Source organism: Bos grunniens, chromosome 1 (genome assembly GCF_055505025.1).
Source record: "Bos grunniens cultivar Pamir isolate PY7600 chromosome 1, Bosgru_T2T1.0, whole genome shotgun sequence".
Lineage (NCBI taxonomy): Eukaryota > Metazoa > Chordata > Mammalia > Artiodactyla > Bovidae > Bos > Bos grunniens.
The window spans coordinates 107013773-107035012 of record NC_141165.1 but is presented as its reverse complement, the minus strand read 5'-3'; the positions used below and the strand labels follow the sequence as shown (position 1 = coordinate 107035012).

The 21240-nt window shown below is 37.8% G+C and overlaps 1 protein-coding gene across 12 annotated transcripts in view; it reads right to left on the bottom strand.

The window, feature by feature from the left end:
* CBLB (Cbl proto-oncogene B) overlaps positions 1–21240 on the bottom strand; it is a 229570-nt gene that overhangs the window by 46308 nt on the left and 162022 nt on the right. For all 12 annotated transcript variants that reach the window (XM_086320905.1, XM_086320913.1, XM_086320864.1 and 9 more), the window contains 3 exons: positions 12842–13027; positions 10721–11086; positions 967–1061 (listed from right to left, as the gene is read on the bottom strand). In XM_086320905.1, the coding sequence (XP_086177031.1) occupies positions 967–1061; positions 10721–11086; positions 12842–13027 (647 nt within the window). The remainder of the gene's footprint in view (positions 1–966; positions 1062–10720; positions 11087–12841; positions 13028–21240) is intronic.

Here is a 21240-nt window from a genome sequence, read left to right as displayed (position 1 = left end):
TTCTGAAAATCTGGTGCATAGGAGGGTACTGTATGGATGCACAAAACCAGAAAAAAAATCAAGACAAGATTAGAGGGCAAGCATTAGGAATTCCTGAACAATATTTTAGTTGAGTAGAATTCTGTGGATCTTACTGATAGCAGGAGAGCACAGAATTAATGTAAAAGGAAAGAAAGAACAATGTTGAGTTTTGAGTAGGAAAGTGATTTGTGGAAAGCAGAATTTAAATTAAATCAGCTATGTGAATAATATATATTGGATGGGAGACAAGCAGCTGGGTTTAATATAGGGAGGAGGAGAATGGCAATCAGGAGATTTGGTTTTCTCCAGGTTTTATCTGGGTAGACACTATCACTTAACTATCTGATGTTGCTTCTTGTGTCCCTATTTTTCAAATGAGACATTTGGTTAAACCAATTTTTCTAGCTTTAAAATCCATTGATGTTAATTCTGAGATCAGGTAGAAGGCTATTTCTGCTGGCCTGTTATAAGCCAAAACTAGTGCAATGGGGAAGATTAGATGAATATGAAAAACTCAAAAGAACAATCAACAGGGATGGGTGGCTGAATGGATTTGAGGAATGAGAATACTGGAGGAACCAAACATCATTTCACAATGTCAAACTGGGTAGCTGGCATAAATGTGACACTTCTGAGGAAGAGACAGGGGTGGGAAGGGGAGCACTGTGCTCCTGGAGCCTCCATCTGGATGTAGGGAAGACTTAGCTTTTTCTCTGTTGGTTTCTGCGTAATCTCAGAGTGTAGATAAGTCTCAAAAATGCTGTCGTTATCAGCAAAGAATCAGAAAGGATCTGATTTCTGTTGCTTTACTTTAAAAATCCAGCTGCTTCATTTTCATCGACGCACTTCTATTCACCCTGTACTTTTCGTACTGAGAACCTCAAAACCACTCTGGACAGCAACTCTGTGCATGGAAAATTGGTCTCCAAATCCAGAAATACTTACTTGATGCTGGGGAGAAGGGTGGCAGCTGGAGGGGGAGGAGAAAGCCGGGGAGGAACATCATATTCTTCACTTCCCAGGTGACCGTTGGAAAAGACCTGAAAGGAAATCAAAGGGTTAGCTTAGAATTTTAACTTCTGGAGGACCTTAAAACAATAGCAGCTCTTAGACATTCTGTAATTTTGAAAAGAATATATCATTTCAGCTTATTCGAACAAGTGAAATATCATATAATTTACTTAGAAGAACCATAGTGATTATCTGCTGCTACCCAAAATAATACCTAGTTATGTGAAAAAATAAAATACAGCATAATTCTTAAACACACAGAGGGGAGATGCTATAGTTTCTATAAATCAGATACAGATCAACTAGATAAGTAAGTAGTAAAAGTTCCCAAACATGATGAGTTTTTGTTGAAAAGTTAGCACTCTCTGTAAGGATTTAATAAGGGAAAAAAGTAGCACTGGGTGCAATTCTTGTTTCAATTCCTCCCAAATAAATTATATCTCTCTGGGGTTAACAGAACATTTCTAAAGTTCTTGACAAAATAACACAGGAGTATAATCAGAAATGCCTTTGTTCTTTCAAGGTCGAAGCTTCAGCACTACGGGCAATTAGAGACCTGGTCTGACTTTCAAAGAGCAAGCAACATTAAACATAGTTTTCAGTGTGTGAACAACACAAACCAAAACTTATGTTACCTTGCTCATAAGATACAACAACCAGCATTTAATTATTCAGAATTCAGGAATTCTGATTTCCAGGTTGCTCAGTCACATTATGGGAACTGAACAACTGCTCTTCACTAATCCAATAATGTGAAATTAAAGCAATTTAAAAGGAAAAAAAGAATAACCTTGAAGAGACAGATTAAATATATTTTAAGACCCTTAAGTAATGATTAGCTCTCTCCCAAACTATGTATTAGTTCCTATATAAATGGTACAGGCTAATCTGTGGCAAAAAGGATGTGATGTAACTAGTTCTAGGTAACCCAATGAGTAACCTACCAATTTCCTTCCCCCTGCCTCAATATTCTAGAATGATGCTGAAGCTTTAGAAGTGAAACAGCCACATTCATCCTTGTCAACATAAGAAAAGGAACATGTTTAAAGAATCCATTTGAAATATATCAATGTTTGCAATTCAAAGCTACACAGTATAAATTTTATATCATTCAAGTTATCACTAAAAAAAAACGCCCTGTGCTAGTTTTTGATTTCTCATTACATTCAATACACTAGAGATGAACTATGATAAAAATATCAATAAATCTTTAATTTTATCATAGGTTATGACTATGGATGAAAGAACAAGGTAGAGTTTTTTAGATTTTGCTACGACAAGAAATTTCTAAGTCGATATTAATTTTTGTACAGATCAGTGAAAAACTTTAAACATTAAAAATCCCTTTAACCAACAAATACGCCAAGGGAACATTTCATGCAAAGACTGGCACAATAAAGGACAGAAACAGTAAGGACCTAACAGAAACAGAAGATATTAAGAAGAGGTGGTAAGAATACAAAAAAGATCTTCACGACCCAGATAACCAAGATGGTGTGGTCACTCACCTAGAGCCAGACATTCTGGAGTGTGAAGTCAAGTGGGCCTTAGGAAGTAACACTACGAACAAAGTAGTGGAGGTGATGGAATTCCAGCTGAGCTGTTTCAAATCCTAAAAGATGATGCTGTGAAAGTGTTGCACTCAATATGGCAGCAAATTTGGAAAACGTGGCAGTGGCCTCAAGACTGGAAAAGGTCAGTTTTCATTCCAACCCCAAAGAAAGGCAATGCCAAAGAATGTTCAAACTACCACAAACTTGCATTCATTTCTCATGTTAGCAAGGTAATGCTCAAAATCTTTTCAAGTTAGGCTTCAACAGTACACGAACTGAGAACTTCCAGATGTACAAGCCAGATTTAGAAAAAGGCAGAGGAACAGATCAAATTGCCAACATCCACTGGACCATGGAAAAGCAAAAGAATTCCAGAAAAACATCTACTTCTGCTTCATTGACTACACTAAAGCCTTTGACTCTGTGGACCATAACAAACTGTGGAAAATTCTTGAAGAGATGGGAATATCAGACCACCTGAGAAATCTGTATGCAGGTCAAGAAGCAACACTTAGAACCAAACATGAACAACACACTGGTTCAAAATTGGGAAAGGAGTACGTCAAGGCTGTATATTGTCACCCTGCTTATTTAACTGATATGCAGGGTACATCGTGCAAAATGCTGTGCTGGTTGACTCACAAGCTGGAATCAAGATTGCCGGGAGAAATATCAATAACCTCAGATATGCAGATGACACCACCCTTATGGCAAAAAGTGAAGAGGAACTAAAGAAGCTCTTGATGAAAGTGAAAGAGGAAAGTGAAAAAGTTGGCTTAAAACTCAACATTCAAAAAATGAAGATCATGGCATATGGTCTCATCACTTCATGGCAAATAGATGGGGAAACAATGCAAACAGTGACAGACTATATTTCCTTGGGCTCCAAAATCACTGCAGATGGTGACTGCAGCCATGAAATTAAAAGACACTTGCTCCTTGGAAGAAAAGTTATGATCAACCTAGACAGCATATTAAAAAGCAGAGACATTACTTTGACAACAAAGGTCCATCTAGTCAAAGCCATGGTTTTTCCAGTGGTCATGTATAGATGTGAGAGTTGGAGTATAAAGCAAGCTGAGCACTGAAGAATTGATGCTTTTGGACTCTGGTGCTGGGGAAGACTCTTGAGAGTCCCTTGGACAGCAAGGATATCTAACCAGTCAATCCTAAAGGAAATCAACCCTGAATATTCCTTGGAAGGACCGATGCTAAAGCTGAAACTCCAATACTTTGGCCACCTGATACAAAGAGCCCACTCACTGGAAAAGACCCTGATGCTAGATAAGACTGAGGACAGGAGGAAAAGAGGATGACAGGGGATGAGATGGTTAGATAACATCGTTGACTCAATGGAAATGAATTTGAACAAACTCTGAGAGATAATGAAGGAGAGGGAAGCCTGGTATATTGCAGTCCATGGAGTTGCAGAGTCGGACACAACTGAGGAACTGAATAACAACAAAAATATTCTGATCCTATCATTCCTGTGCCAAAAAAGCTTTAAAAGCACTGTTTTGTCTACCAAATTAAAAATAACATAGTATAGAATATAAGATACTTCATAATTGCTTTCATTTTTTACTGCCATAGTTTGACCTCCTGTACTCTCTCTCTGTATGCACTACAGTCTGTCCAACATTCACTTCCTGCACTGTGCTTATATTCCCACTCACATGCTACTCCTTCCTGTCCTGTCTACACAAACATTACCTACTGATCTTTAATGCCAGTAACCAGTGACTGTCTTTCATGAAGCTTTCTTTAGTCCTTCTTCTACTCTGCATCTCAATTAGAATGTTTTCCCTCCTTGGAGATCCCACATTGTATTTTCTAGATGCTTCTGCTATGCCTCATCTGTTAGGTAACTGTATATCTGTCTCATCCTCACTAGACTCTGCTTGATTTGTTTTGTATTCTCCTCCGTGTCTTGAATATCCTACTCATTTAACTCAAAGAGGTTGAAGGAATAAGAATACTTATTAAGGGGAATTTATACTTGTGGAAGAAGTATAACCTGAGTTATCACAAAATTTATTATCAGATGTGAGAGCTGGACTGTGAAGAAAGCTGAGCACCGAAGAATTGATGCTTTTGAACTTTGGTGTTGGAGAAGACTCTTGAGAGTCCCTTGGACTGCAAGGAGATCCAACCAGTACATTCTGAAGGAGATCAGCCCTGGGATTTCTTTGGAAGGAATGCTGCTAAAGCTAAAACTCCAGTACTTTGGCCACGTCATGCGAAGAGTTGACTCATTGGAAAAGACTCTGATGCTGGGAGGGACTGTGGGCAGGAGAAGGGGATGACAGAAGATAAGATGGCTGGATGGCATCACTGACTTGATGGACATGAGTCTGAGTGAACTCCGGGAGTTGGTGATGGACAGGGAGGCCTGGCGTGCTGTGATTCATGGGGTTGCAAAGAGTTGGACATGACTGAGCGACTGAACTGAACTGAACTAGGTTACCCTAGATTAATATTTTTCTACATGCCGCAAAATTAATATTTTATTAATATTTTAATAAATATTAAAATTAATATTTTCCTACATGCCTTTCATCATAACTTTGAAGTTCGAAATGTTTTCTTATGGCTCAGATATCGCCTAAAATTAACATGAAAGCATTTGGGGCCGTCGAGATGTAGGGAAAACACTATTTGACACTGCTAGCACAATTAAGAAAAAGCCTTTTTAACATACAAAATCTGAAACACAACCTCCTTTTCCCCATCCCACACATGTAAACCCACACCTGCACAAAACGGAAAACATGCTATAATTTATCCTCCACCAACATTAGATTAAAACTACAACACTGTACACAGAGGACATATTTTCTGAAAGATGACACTTGAGATTCACAGATAAGTTTAAGGTCATTCTTATAAACATGTGCCTCTCTACCAAAATAGCAAAAGCCACAATATCAAAAAGAGGAATCATTCCATGTATTTATCTAGCAGTATCTTCAACAGATTCTTGTGCACAGGGTCATTTTAGAATGATGTCACTTGAAGTAACATGACAAGTCAGAGATAGTGTTTAATCACATAAGAAACAGTAGCATTCTTAATCTTTTAAGAGGAACAAATAAAGACAGTTGGACACGGTGTCAGTATCTATACATAAGCAGATAAATTTCAAGTTCCCAATATCTTAAAACATTTAGTGCAAAATATTTTTACCTCAGATAATTAAAACAAACAAACCAGCAATAATAAACAAATATCTAGCCAACATAATATGAATTAAGGAACAGGTTTATAATGGGGCTGGAATTTGAGGGAATAGAAACAGTCCTATAGGAAAGAAATCTCATACCAATAAAATAAAGCAACCTGATAACTCTTAGCTTGCAAGTCTCATGTTAAAAGGAAAGTAGTACCTTTGCTAACTTGATTATGCTAGGTGGGATGGGGGAAGGGAATGGGGAGTAAATGAAAGTCACAGAAAATTCTTACACTCCATTTTAACTATGAATTAGAGGGCTTTTTTTCCCTTAGAGCTCTCTACAGTTAGCAAAAAGAGCAATTAGCATTTAATTTATTCTTGCTGCCGTCACCATTTATCTAGTGAAGATGCAAATAAAAAGTGCAAATAGTTCTAATGGATGACAGGGGCTGGCACACCGACAGAGGACACACGGCAAAGGGGAGCGAGTCCTCACTGCATTTACAGAATATTCCGTTTTATGAATTCCCTTTATGGTGTTCCGTATGTACACTTAACTTTAAATTTTTAGTACGCATCTAAGTTTTCTTACCTTTAAAAAGGTAGGATGATATTTGAGACATTTCCTTTAATAAAACAAGTCTAAATGATAGTTGTTACTATTTGACACAAAAACATTATTTTCTTACGTTTGGAGACACTGATGGGTTATTTGAAGATAATACATCAGCCTCCAAGTATCTAAGTCCCTATACCCTTTATTCCCAGGATAATATGTTTTTAAAAAGTTTTTAAAAACTGCTTACAATTTTTGCAGGGTGAGGATACATTGTAAAACTTAGCATTTCATAAATATATCAGATCAGATCAGTTGCTCAGTCGTGTCCGACTCTTTGCGACCCCATGAATCGCAGCACACCAGGCCTCCCTGTCCATCACCAACTCCTGGAGTTCACTGAGACTCAACGTCCATTGAGTCAGTGATGCCATTCAGCCATCTCATCCTCTGTCGTCCCCTTCTCCTCTTGCCCCCAATCCCTCCAGCATCAGAGTCTTTTCCAATGAGTCAACTCTTCACATCAGGTGGCCAAAGTATTGGAAGTTTCAGCTTTAGCATCATTCCTTCCAAAGAAATCCCAGGGCTGATCTCCTTCAGAATGGACTAGTTGGATCTCCTTGCAGTCCAATGGACTCTCAAGAGTCTTCTCCAACACCACAGTTCAAAAGCATCAATTCTTCAGCGCTCAGCCTTCTTCACAATCCAACTCTCACATCCATACATGACCACAGGAAAAACCATAGCCTTGACTAGACGAACCTTTGTTGGCAAAGTAATGTCTCTGCTTTTGAATATGCTGTCTAGGTTGGTCATAACTTTCCTTCCAAGGAGTAAGCGTCTTTTAATTTCATGGCTGCAGTCACCATCTGCAGTGATTTTGGAGCCCAGAAAAATAAAGTCTGACACTGTTTGCACTGTTTCCCCATCTATTGTCTTCTTAAATCAAAATCATTCTCCAGTCCTTCTTCCCTTCTCCTTTGTCTCCCTCTTACTGTGACTACCTATGTATAATGACTGCTTGTCTAAAAGAGTAAAAATTCCTATTTTAAACACACCCACAAAAACTAACATTCAACTTTTGGCTGAAAGCCAGTGCTGGAACAATACATTAAAAAAAAAAAAACCTCTCATACTGTTAGTGTACCATGATCGTCCTCATCCTCCAAGCCCTTTCCTGCCTGACTCGTGCCCACTGCCAACTCCAGCATGCAGACTCTTTCACCTCCATCATCAGTTTCAGCACTGTAATAACTCAGCAACCAGTTATAGAGTGCCTTTGGAATATTCATTAGGAACTATGCTGAATAAAAGGAGAGAGGAAGGGGAGAAAGAGATAATGATTTGGTTTTAAATTATAAACAAAAATAAGGAGAATTATTGTAAATGAAAATGAACTCCCTACCTAGTTTGTTTTTATTCCAAAACCAAGGGATATGGAGATTTAGATATCTGGAGGGAATAGATAACTCTTCCCCTAGAAATGAGGTACTATTATTGGTTCATTTCATAAAGTAAGGGAAGTGGAATCTGGGGCAAGGATGTAGTAAGTTGCTTGTACACAATGAAGCCAGTAAGTTCTAGAGCAGGAAGTAAAATTCAGGCCTGATTCCAGAGCATGGTTGATCTGTGTTGATGAGATTTTTTGTTAAAATGCAGCTATCAGATTTGCCTTATCATTTTTACTTCTGCCTAAAGCAGTTGGACGGATACTCTTCTACAAAAACACTTTGTTAAATTTGAAAGGAGAGAGAACACTGGGAAACTGGTTATCCTGATCACTTGGAAAGTCTTGCATGTAGAAAGTATTTACAAATATATATTAAGTAATTAAATCAGTCTGGATTGAGGAACTACAAAGACGTAAGATGAGAAACAAACTCCAATCCAAGGTCATGCAGAAACGAACTACAGGATTCTAGATGGACTCATTCTTCCATCTGCTGAAGTCAGACTGTTACATCTCCCAACAGTGAAATGAGAAGAATTAGGCTTTTTCTACTTTATGTCAGTTGTTACATGCTCTGTGGTCTACCAAAGTGGAACTATGTTTCCTTAAAAAGATAATAAAAAAGGAGACTAAGGGCAGACATGCTCTGTTTTATGGCATTTAATACATTATATATAAATCCTTCTTTATAATCTGCCTTAAAAGTCAGACAGCTAGACTGAAATGAGAAATCTTAGACGTCTAATTTGGGTTACAATAGTCTAGTTGTAACGTGTAATTAACTTTGAGACTATAAGCACTGCAATGCTAATACACACAGCATATGAGATTAGACCCTAAAGAATTTTAATTAGGATTATTTAGATAGAACTAAATAGATCCAGCTTTCAATAAGAGGGAAAGTTTGCAATTTAATCAATGTCCTCTGGGATATTAACATGTATCAAAGACCAGGACATGAAAGTTCACAGAAAAAACATGCGAAGGAATCTTTATAGCTGAAATCACTATTATACCTAAAGTTATTATACCTATAGTTCATTACACCTATAGTTAATATAATAAAATAAAATTCCCTACCTATAACCTAAGCAATTATAACTCTAATTTAAAAAACCACCACTATTCATAGAGAAATTAATAGCCTATGTTCTAGGGCTTAGAAGGGCAAGATTATATTAGTGTTAAGATTATATAACATATTATCTAAGAAAAACCCTGAAACAAGAGGTCTTCAATGAACTGGATAGTATAATTATTATATTTTAAGTATTTCTCAAGTTCATTCAGGAAATAAGTTGTAATATGTTGCTAAGATATAACTATTCATGTCAGAGCTTGTCTGAACATTCTCCTGAAGTCAAGTGTGACCATGTATGAATGAAAAGTAATAGACACTAAAGGAGGAAAAAAAAAAAAATCACTGGAAAAAAAGACAAGTCATTCTTACCAAGATTCTAGGTTGTAGAAACATACTTTTGAGGATAAAGTCTCCATTTTTAGAGAATACTATAAAAATGCTTTTACAAGTACTATCTCTTCCATTTACATCACCTTTACATGACCTTGGAGAAAACATTTAAAGATCTTCATATTTATAATAGATGAAAGACTGAAGGTACCCACAGGAGGCACGAACAAAAACTTTCTGCAAACTGCCACCACTCTTCCCCTTTGTTTTGAGTGCCAGAGTAGATAGTTTGACTCCTGCTATCCTGGCCACTGTAATAATATTTAATTATTAGGAAACTAATAATATTATACAAAGTATTCCTTCACACATGTGCATGCACACACATATGTGCACATACACAGAAGAATTTAGTACAAGCCATTTTTCACACTTGTTTCTTGATTAACTCACCCACTACAAACTATTATCTGGAAGGAACAGTCTACTCCCCTAAAATAACAATGTAAGATCAAAAGAGATAGGAACACTTTAACATTACAGTCTTCAAAAGAGGCAAAGCCTTCTGCAGCTGCAGGAAGATGGTGACAATCTAATCCCAGAGTCAAAAATATCATGGAAGCAAATACCAGGAAACATGACAGGACAGCTCTGTCAAGGGCCCACTGAGGGGTCTAAACTCAATGATTTCTGCTGTTGCCTCTTGGTTTCCTGTGTGCTTAAATTCTTTCCTGTACATGTAACTGACGGTGGTAATATATAGCATGTTAAAACTCATTATATGTTTAAGGTCTCTTCAGTATTACAGAGAAAGAGCTTGCTCTGTAACAATGAACTAAAAAACTTGGTGTTTTGATGTATGTGAGAAGTTTAATTTACCTGTCTAAGGTATACATACTCTCCCAGGCAACAATAATTCCAATGACTGACTGATGATATGCTATAATACAACTTTTTCTCAAATTAGATAGAACTAGAAGAGTTGAGATTTCCTGGTGGCTCAGACAGTAAAGAGTCTGCCTGCAATGCAGAAGACCTGGGTTCAATCCCTAGGTTGGGAAGATTCCTTAGAGAAGGGGATGGCAACCCACATCAGTACCCTTGCCTGGAGAATTCCATGGACAGAGAAACCCGGTAGGCTGCAGTCTATGGTGTCGCAGAGTTGGACACAACTGAGTGACTAGCACACTTTCCCACACTTTTCCCTTTTTTTCAGACAAGTTAAAAAAAAAAAGTGCTGATTCTCCCATGATAATTTATTAATGGGAAAATATTCTGCAGATGAAATAAGAGAAGGTATACTAAACCTCTGGCAAATTGTCTAGTATCTTCCTATGAAACTTAAATCATTACTTAGACACTTCTTCCTGACTTCTTTTAGGTTCAAGTTTTAATAAGCTACTTATTACTTATAACTTGCAGATAAATAAAGACTTGCATGGAAATGTCACACTAGACACAAAAAAACACCGTCCAACCTTTTATACTACCTCCTATCAGAAGATTATAAGTAGGTTGTTTAGCTTCTGCTTTATGTATTTCTTACCTTGGCTCCTTCTAAGGGCAAGTCATTGCGTCTGTGTTTCCGGAGAAGCACTGGGTCAGAGCCCATCCGACTATGCCTTCCATTTGCATTGGAACTTGCCGTGATTCCAGGCTTCGGAGAGCCATCCCCAAGGAGACGACATCCCACTGACTGATTAGTCCCCAGCACATCCCGCGGGCACCAGGCTTCAAGAGGCATGGGCTGATCTCTGGAAGGCACACTTTCCACGTGATGGAAGTGACGACTCAGTCTGTTGTCAGGGGGGACTGGGGGAGGTCTCTCGGGTGGAGGGGGAGGAGGGTCTCTTAAGGGCGGTGGTGGGGCTGGGAGTGGTTTATCTTGTTTTCTCACCATGCAAGGAGAAGACTGAAGAAACACAAGAGGAAAAAAGAAAAGATGTTCCATGCACTGAAATATCTTCCAGACTAATATATTATTGCTTTTGTTTTCTAAGCCACAATAGAGCTTTATTAGATTCCTGTGCCTTCTTTTAATGAGTTTCTTTTATCACCAATTAATGAAAGTTTAAAAAATTATGAAAAACTCAAATATATCTCATTAAGATTTCTTTGTAAAAAATGAATATGTAAACTCAAAATTTAGGATAATAAGGACTACAGGGAAAAAAGCAGAATATCAAAATTATATGATGATTCTGACCAGTTGACATTAAAATAATGTCATTAAGTATTTTATTTTCACGTTTCTATGATTTAAGAGAGACAGCAGAAACCATCAAGAAGTTGTTGTTCTACTTTTTACAAGAGCACCTTGATTTGCAACATCTCTGAAAGGCAGAAAATGCTGGTTTTGTTATTTTTGTTTTCACCTCTGTATTACAAAGCAACTGACAAGGGCAAGATGTGCTCTGGTTCTTTATCAGTCATTAGGTGGCGCTAGTGGTAAAGAATCCACCTGCCGACACAGGACACGCGGGTTCGATCCCTGGCTGGGAAAGATCTCCTGGAGAAGGAAATGGTAACCTACTCCAGTATTCCTGCCTGGAAACTTCCACAGACAGAGGATCCTGGGTAGGCTATAGTTCGTGAGGCTGCAAAGAGTCGGACGTGACTGAGCATACATACACACCCCAGAAAAATGAAAAATCACAAATAATAGAGCAGCATTACTTATAGACCTTATTTGAATTGTATTGATCCTTGGGAAAAAAATCAGTTTGATTCTTATATGGAAATATAAAGGTATAAGCTGCTAAACTGATCTATGTGACTTTCACAGGCTTTATTTTCATTTACACAGTTCATCTGACAAATGATTTGTGCTTTCATTGTTAGAAAATATTGCAGAAAAAAGGAATGTGTTGTGTTTACATAATTCCGACTAAGAAACATCCTAAAAAGTCTTAATATGATCTTAAAACCATGTTAATTGTAATGTAGAAAAATCCAGTACTACTAAAACACTGTGTTTCCAACTAGTTTTACACTGTAGAGCATATCACCAAATGGGATTAATGTTTAAAATCTTATATTTAATAAAGCAAAATATTCCCTTATCAAATTTGGAAAAAAAAAATCTGCACAGAACTAAAATAAACTGTGGGCTTAAATGTACAGATAGAATTATGTCTTTAATATTAAAGAGTAATATAATTACTTTGCAAATACTGTAATTCTTTGTAATTAATCCCTTCATATAGAAAAGGTACATACAATTCCCTCTTCTGAGTCACCCTGAAACATGGGTGATAATTTATCACATCTTAAGCCTTTATGCAAATACACTTCCGTAACATTTTTCTTGTCAAGACACTATGAAAATGAATACAAAATATCATTTAATAAGAACATGCAATTTATTTTAATACCTATAATGACCTTTTAAATCCATTTTACAGAATAACTATACTTACTCTACTGTTTATTTTAGCAAATCAGAGGGCTGTTACAGACATGTGCTTTCTCTGAATAATTATGCAACTCTTACAGTAATAAAGACAAGGAATATGACAGTGGATTTGCTACACACAAAATGAGAGACCCATCAAAGTAGCTCATAAACGAGAGCATAAGAAATATGATTAATGGAGATTTAAAAACCTGAGCAATCAATAATCATCACATAAAACTATTATCTGTGTTTCTAGTAATATTGATTTACCTTTGGTGAACCAGTTGGGCTGCCACAGGGAGACCGAACTATGCCTTTCTGAATTAGGTCCAGGCGGGGAGGCACTGGTGGGAGGCTTAGATGTGGGATCTGGAGCGGGTCTGGGTGTGGCTTTCTTCTCTGTGCCAGGGGAGAGGATCCAGGTGACGTGACTGGGGAATTCTGCCTGTCAGTGCACTAGAATATAAAAAGAGAACGATGCTGCTTATGTGATGGGTGAAGTGTGTACCCTTCAGCTCTTAACACACTTGGTTTTGAGAATGTATCTGCCATTGAACATCTGTTAAAATAAACTCACTTAGTTTACTCTGATTAATAGATGGAAAGAGCATACACTGTTCCCTCAAGGGCAGTATTATGTAAAGAATAAACAGATTAGTTTCTCCTACATATTGCACAAAGGGCCTAGGAAAAAAGCAGCAGAAGTGCAGTTTAAAGACAATCAAATGCAGCAGGCCTTCTAGAAACCTGTCTCCAGAAACACACAATGCAGTGATGCACATTGCTCTTGGTTATCTATGTTATAGAATTTTCTTAGGTGTTTGGTTTAGAGTACAAATCTTTCTGTTCCATATAAAACATGTATACTATCTAACGTATAATCTACTTTAATGAATAAAATCAGTTTTAAGTTGTATATTTAAAATAAACAGCTTTAAGACCAAATATTTCCCCCTAAGTCTTCACATGGAAATTAAATCCTCAAGTTAAATGTTCTTCTTGAAAAACAATTAAACCTAGGAAACTCTGTACTTCTAAAACACTGATAGATTTCTATACTATTACAGGGCTTCCATGTTATTTGGTAGATAAAAGAGCAGCAAAAAGCCATCAATAAGTACTCTGATTTGTATGTATGTATGTAATCCTTCTGATTTGTATGTTATGTATGTACGTATACTTTTCTGGTGGCTCAGACAGTAAAGCGTCTGCCTACAATGCAGGAGACCTGGTTCAATCCCTGGGTTGGGAAGATCTCCTGGAGAAGTAAATGGCAACCCACTCCAGTATTCTTGCCTGGAAAATTCCATGGACGGAGGAGCCTGGTAGGCTACAGTCCATGGGGTCACAAAGAGTTGGATACGACTGAGCGACTTCACTTTCATGTAACCCTTTCTATTTCAAAACAGTGTGTGTACATGTGTGCGTCAGACATACCCTGATTTCCATATTTGATATAAAAGTTATCCTAATTAATTAAACAATATTCTATTCTGAAATACCAAGCAGTTTTCTTTTCAAGGCTAAGTTGCTACCTATTTATTTGGAGATCTAGCTTACGCTTGATACTTAACATTAATCTAATATGATTTGATATTCATCTGTTTCCTAGTGTGAGTATTTATGAAGAATTTGAAGCTTGTGTTTAAGCCATTTCCCTCCTAACATTACTCACCTTTACAAGAGTAGTCAATGTCAACTGTCAATTTAATTTCAACTCTAGCAACAGCGAGAAATTTCCTTAACTGAGATGAGATAATAAATTTGTGTTCACATCCACACTAAGTTACATCATGGAAGGTTTTCTTTTTTAATTTACTAAAATTGAGGTTTGTCTGATTTTTTTTTCTCATGACTAGACTAGCCTTATGGGTTTCTGGGAGGAAGGCCATGTTGATCAACTAACACTTTAATCACATCACATCAAGGTTGACCTTGACTACCTGGTTAAGGCATTGACTGTCAGGGTTTCTACACTATAAAATTACTTTTTCTACCCTTTCCTTTACTCTACTCTTTGCAACAAAGTTACTATGTGAAGCCCACATCAAAGGAGTTGAGACTTGCTTTTTAAAAAAAGCATGTCTAAGCAGAAGCTTCCAGGCCATACTTCAGGTATACCTGAATATCGGCATGACATCACTAAACTATCAATTCTCTGCCTCTCTACTCTCTGCCAAATAACTGAAAAATAGGTCAATAAATGTTGATGTACTTTCACATGTAAATTTTAAGAACATTTTCTTTTTATTCATTTCATGGTTCTTTTTTTATATCTCTTACCTTGTGATAAGGCAAAACATTCAACTGTTACTTAATTGAAGGAGAAAAAATAGTCATAACCTGATTTTAATGCAGCTAGTCACTCTTATTAGTAAAACAACAGTTTTACCCCAAAAGCCATGGGGACTCAGATGGTCATGAATTTGAACCTGACGGAGTAAAACCAACAAAAATGATCACACAACAGAAAAAAATCCTGATGTCAAACTACCAGCATCACAGTACGTAGCAACTCAGATCAGGAGAGGTCACCAGATAACTAATTCTACCCAATTCCCATTAAGGATAAATTACATTATTTGAGAACTAGCAAAACTGATCTGGTTATTATTCTTTACAAAAAAAGATTCAAGAAACAAAGCTATCTTATGTAAGTTTTACATATACACAGACACACACACAGAATACAGAGCATGTCATTGTTTCGGTTACTTAGAGAAATTTTTCAGTGCTAGATCCATTCACAGGAGAAGGGGCTGACAGAATATGAGATGGTTGAATGGCATCATCAATTCATCAATGGAGTCTGAGCAAACTCCAGGAGATAGTGAAGGACTGGGAAGCCTGGGATGCTGCAGTCCACGGGGTCACAAAGAGTCGGACATGACTTAGCAAGTGACAACAAGTTGCATTCACTGCAAAGACTATCTCTGTTCCACCATGCATTTTTCTTCCACAACTATCTGCGTGCTTCCGTAATTACCTGGAAAAGGAAGGAGAATTCTGACAGAGTCAGCGGCCCACTGTCACCATCAGAACTTGACTTCTGCTTTAATTACTAATTTAACATTTAAGCAATACCAAATACCCAAGAAACAGAAATTCAAAAAAGCAAAACGGCTGTCTGAGAGGCCTTACAAATAGCTGTGAAAAGAAGAGAAGCGAAAAGCAAAGGAGAAAAGGAAAGATATACCCATTCAATGCAGAGTTCCAAAGAACAGCAAGGAGAGATAAGAAAGCATTGCTCAGTGATCAATGCAAAGAAATAGAGGAAAACAATAGAATGGGAAAGACTAGACATCTCTTCAAGAAAATCAGAGATACCAAGGGAACATTTCATGCAAAGATGGGCTCAATAAAGGACAGAAATAGTATGGCCCTAACAGAAGCGGAAGATATTAAGAAGAGGTGGCAAGAATACACAGAAGAACTGTACAAAAAAGATCTTCACGACCCAGATAATCACGATGGTGTGGTCACTCACACTCACCTAGAGCCAGACATCCTGGAATGTGAAGTCAAGTGGGCCTTAGAAATCATCACTATGAACAAAGCTAGTGGAAGTGATGGAATTCCAGTTGAGCTATTTCAAATCCTGAAAGATGATGCTGTGAAAGCACTGCACTCAATATGCCAGCAAATTTGAAAACTCAGCAGTGGCCACAGGACGGAAAAATGTCAGTTTTCATTCCAATCCCAAAGACAGGCAATGCCAAAGAATGCTCAAACTACCACACAGTTACACTCATCTCAAATACTAGTAAAGTAATGCTTAAAATTCTCCAAGCCAGGCTTCAGCAATAAGTGAACTGTGAACTTCCAGATGTTCAAGCTGGTTTTAGAAAAGGCAGAGGAACCAGAGATCAAATTGCCAACATCTGCTGGATCACCGAAAAAGCAAGAGAGTTCCAGAAAAACATCTATTTCTGCTTCACTGACTATGGTAAAGCCTTTGACTGTGTGGATCACAATAACCTGTGGAAAATTCTTCAAGAGATGGGAATACCAGACCACCTGACATGCCTCTTGAGAAATCTGGATGCAGGTCAGGAAGCAACAGTTAGAACTGGACATGGAACAACAGACTGGTTCCAAATAGGAAAAGGAGTACGTCAAGCCTGCATATTGGCACTCTGCTTATTTAACTTCTATGCAGAGTACATCACGAGAAATGCTGGGCTGGAAGAAGCACAAGCTGGAATCAAGATTGCTGGGAGAAATATCAATAACCTTAGATATGCAGATGACACCACCCTTATGGCAGAAAGTGAAGAAGAACTAAAGAGCCTCTTGATGAAAGTGAAAGATGAGAGTGAAAAAGTTGGCTTAAAGCTCAACATTCAGAAAATGAAGATCATGGCATCTGGTCCCATCACTTCATGGCAAATAGATGGGGAAACAATGGAAACATTGGCTGATTTTATTTTCCTGGGCTCCAAAATCACTGCATATAGTGATAGCAGCCATGAAATTAAAAGACACTTACTCCTTGGAAGGAAAGTTATGACCAACATAGACAGCATATTAAAAAGCAGAGACATTACTTTGTCAACAAAGGTCCATCTAGTCAAGGCTATGGTTTTTCCAGGGGTCATGTATGGATGTGAGAGTTGGACTATAAAGAAAGCTGAGCACTGAAGTATTGATGCTTTTGAACTGTGGTGTTGGAGAAGACTCTTGAGAGTCCCTTGGACAGCAAGGAGATCCAACCAGTCCATCCTAAAGGAGATCAGTCCTGGGTGTTCACTGGAAGGACTGATGTTGAAGCTGAAACTCCAGTACTTTGGCCACCTGATGCAAAGAGCTGATTCATTTGAAAAGACCCTGATGCTGGGAAAGATTGAGGGCAAGAGGAGAAGGGGACGACAGAGGATGAAATGGTTGGATGGCATCAAATGGTTGGATGGCATCACTGACTCACTGAACAAGGGTCTGGGTGGACTCCGGGAGTTGGCGATGGACAGGGAGGCCTGGCGTGCTGCGGCTCATGGGGTTGCACAGAGTCGGACACAACTGTGCAACTGAACTGAACTGAAATTCCTAGTATTTTTAAGTAATGGGATGCACTTGATTTGAATTGGGTGAATTGTTAAGATATTAAAAGAATATACTGAAGATCCTCAGACAGACATCCAAACCAAGGTGTATGGTGCAGCAGTAATCCTGACCATCTGTACACCTCCAGACAAGCACCCTCTTCACTGTACTGTGAATGTAATCTGAAGCAAATCTTAAGAATAGTTCATACTACATTCTCAAAGAGATTTTATACTGGCCTCCTGAAAGACTACTTTATTTTGAAGCATTATAGTATCTGTAAGTTGGTTTAGTCATAAGGATTTAATGGAGGGTATATCAGTAGTGAAGAAAGAAATTTTTTTATCTTTATTGATTATGTAGCCTAAATTTATCATAACTTATTCATTTTCCAGAGTTCTCCTAAATAACAGTAAAATTCCCATGTAAGAGTAGAGAGTCTTAATACCCTTTAGATAATAATGCCTTTTTCTTTGCTGAAGCCTTTTTGTTGTCTCTATGAACAATTCTGAAACTAGAATAGGGAAACTCTGTATTAACTTTTATTGCTGGGAAAATTCAAATGCTAACTATGAGTATTTATGAACATTTTCAGTAGATGGTCACATTAAAGGTCAATCAATTATATTTTCCCTTCCTCTTTGAAAGTCTAAAAAGAAAAGAAGTCTTACACAATGCTTCACAAGCCCACTCATGCTATATTCTTTGCCCATTATCTATCATATTCTTTTATTTACCCCTCAGTGATTTGAAAGAGCTCTGTATATATTAGGATAGTGAATCTCTAATCTGTTTTAACAGTAGTGAAAAATTTTTTCTTACTTTGTCTTTTAAATGTTTTAATAGTAGAAATTTTATTTTTAAAGAAGAGACTTTACTACTGCACTTCTGGTTTTAATCTTCTAATGAATAAATAAAATTAATTAGTATAATAAAAAGCCATACTAATCAAGGGTTTCTTAAAAGGATCATACCCTTTTTGCCATAGCCTTACATGAAATCCTTTTTAGTTACTCTCTTTCTGTCCACTGTATTAGGTTAGAACAAGTAAATGGAAAGCTAGAAAAGATTAACTAGGAAAGTAGGAAGTGGAAATTAGGATGTGGACACAGAATTTATTGCACAGTATAAAGAAAATCATTTATATAGAGGCAATTGTAATAACTACGAAGGATGGAATCATCCTTTCAAGTTATAGGTTAGCTTATTTGAATGATTCCATCCCTTTATATTGATTTTAGTTATTCTCAAATTTTTCTGGAGCTATTTCAAATCCTGAAAGATGATGGTGTTAAAGTGCTGCACTCAATATGTCAGCAAATCTGGGAAACTCTGCAGTGGTCACAGGACTGGAAAAGGACAGTTTTCATTCCAACCCCAAAGAAAGGCAGTGCCACAGAATGTTCAATCTACCACAAAATTGTACTCATCTCACACACTAGCAAAGTAATGATCAAAAATCTCCAAGCTAGGCTTCAATAGTACGTGAACCGAGAACTTCCAGATTTTCAGGCTGAATTTAGAAAAGGCAGAGGAACCAGAGATCAAATTGCCAACATCTGTTGGATCATAGAAAAAACAAGAGAATTCCAGAAAAACATCTCCTTCAGCTTTACTGACTATGCCAAAGCCTTTGACTGTGTGGATCACAACACCTGGTAAATTCTTCAAGAGATGGGAATCCCAGACTATCTTACCTGCCTCCCGAAAAACCTGTATGCAGGTCAAGAAGCAACAGTTAGAACCAGACATGGAACAATGGACTGGTTCCAAATTGCAAAAGGAGTACACCAAGGCTGTATATCATCACCCGGCTTATCTAACTTAACATGTAGAGTATATCACGTGAAATGCCAGGCTGGATGAAACACAAGCTAGATCAAGATTGCAGGGAGAAATATCAATAAACTCAGATATGAAGATGGCCATCCTTATGGCAGAAAGCGAAGAGTAACTGAAGAGCCTCCTGATGAAGTTGAAAGAGGAGAGTGAAAAAGCTGGCTTAAAACTCAACAGTCAAAAAATGAGGATCATGGCATCCAGTCCCACCACTTCATGGCAAGTAGATGGGGAAACAATGGAAACAGTGAGAAACTTTATTTTTGGGGGTTCCAAAACCATTGCAGATGGTGACTACAGCCATGAAATTAAAAGACGCTTGCTCCTTGGAAGAAAAGCTATGACAAACCTAGAAAGCATATTAAAAAGCAGAGACATTACTTTGTTGACAAAGGTCTGTATAGTCAAAGCTATGGTTTTTCGAGTAGTAGTGTATGGATGGTGAGAGCTGGACCATAAAGAAGGCTGAGCACCGAAGAATTGATGCTTTTGAACTGTGGTGTGGGAGAAGACTCTGGAGTCCCTTGGATTGCAAGGAAATCAAACCAGTCAATCCTAAAGGAGATCAGTCCTGAATATTCATTGGAAGGACTGATGCTGAAGCTCCAATTCATTGGTGGCTCAGACAGTAAAGCGTCTGTCTACAATGAGGGGGACCTGGGTTCAATCCCTGGGTAGGGAAGAATCCCTGGAGAAGGAAATGGCAACCCACTCCAGTACTGTTGCCTAGAAAATCCCACGGATGGAGGAGCCTGGTGTCCATGGGGTTGCAAAGAGTCAGACACGACTGAGCAACTTCACCTGATAAAGAGTCAACTCATTAGAAAGACCCTGATGCTGTAAAAGATTGAAGGCAGGAGGAGAAGAGGACAACAGAGGACAAAGTGGTTGGATGGCATCACCGACTCAATGGACACGAGCTTGAGCAAGCTCCAAGAGGTGGTGAAGGACAGGGAAGCCCAGCGTGCTGCAGTCCATGTGGTTACAAAGGGTCAGACACAGCTGAATGACTGAACAAAAACAACCCTTGTTTTCAGAACTTCAGAATATATGCTCTTTCCACCCCTCGTCCCATTTCCACTCCTTTTAAAATATAAAAGCTGGGTGCCTTGATTCCTGCCTGTATTATCATCAGTTCAGTTCAGTCACTCAGTCGTGTCTGAGTCTTGCGACTCCATGGACTGCAGCACACCAGGCTATCCCTTTCTTTGGGATATTATCATCACACCAGCCTATTTGTCTAACTAACAATTTCTCTTAAGTTCTTTAATACTGGTTGTTGATGAGCTGCCTTTAAGAAACTGGAGTCTTGGTGTTCTAGAAATTTAAAGACCACATTTGGTTCTTTTATGTGTCTACATGTTCACCAATTTCTCCAAACCCTTTGCTTCATAAAATGATAAAATGTTCTTTATTTTTCTGACAAAATTTACAGAATTCTTTAGCACTTAGAATAGGACACGAATAACTATCACAAAAAATAGAGAAATATGAATTTGCAATTTTAACAGAAAATCCTGAGAGAAAAGGCTCAAGAAGTAAAGTAGTTAAAAGCTCATCTCAGCATGCTCAGCAATTACCAGAAATAATCGAGGACTCATTGTATTTTAGTCACTCTTCATTTTATCCACACCTTTTAAAGAGAGATTCTGTAAAAGCCTTATTAATAAGATCCATTATTATGGAAATAGCAAAACATCTGGTAAGAAACTTCAAACCCTGCCAGGCTATTATTAAAAACAGGATAAGAGAAAATCTCTCCAATCACTAATAAGATGAGAGTTCTGAAA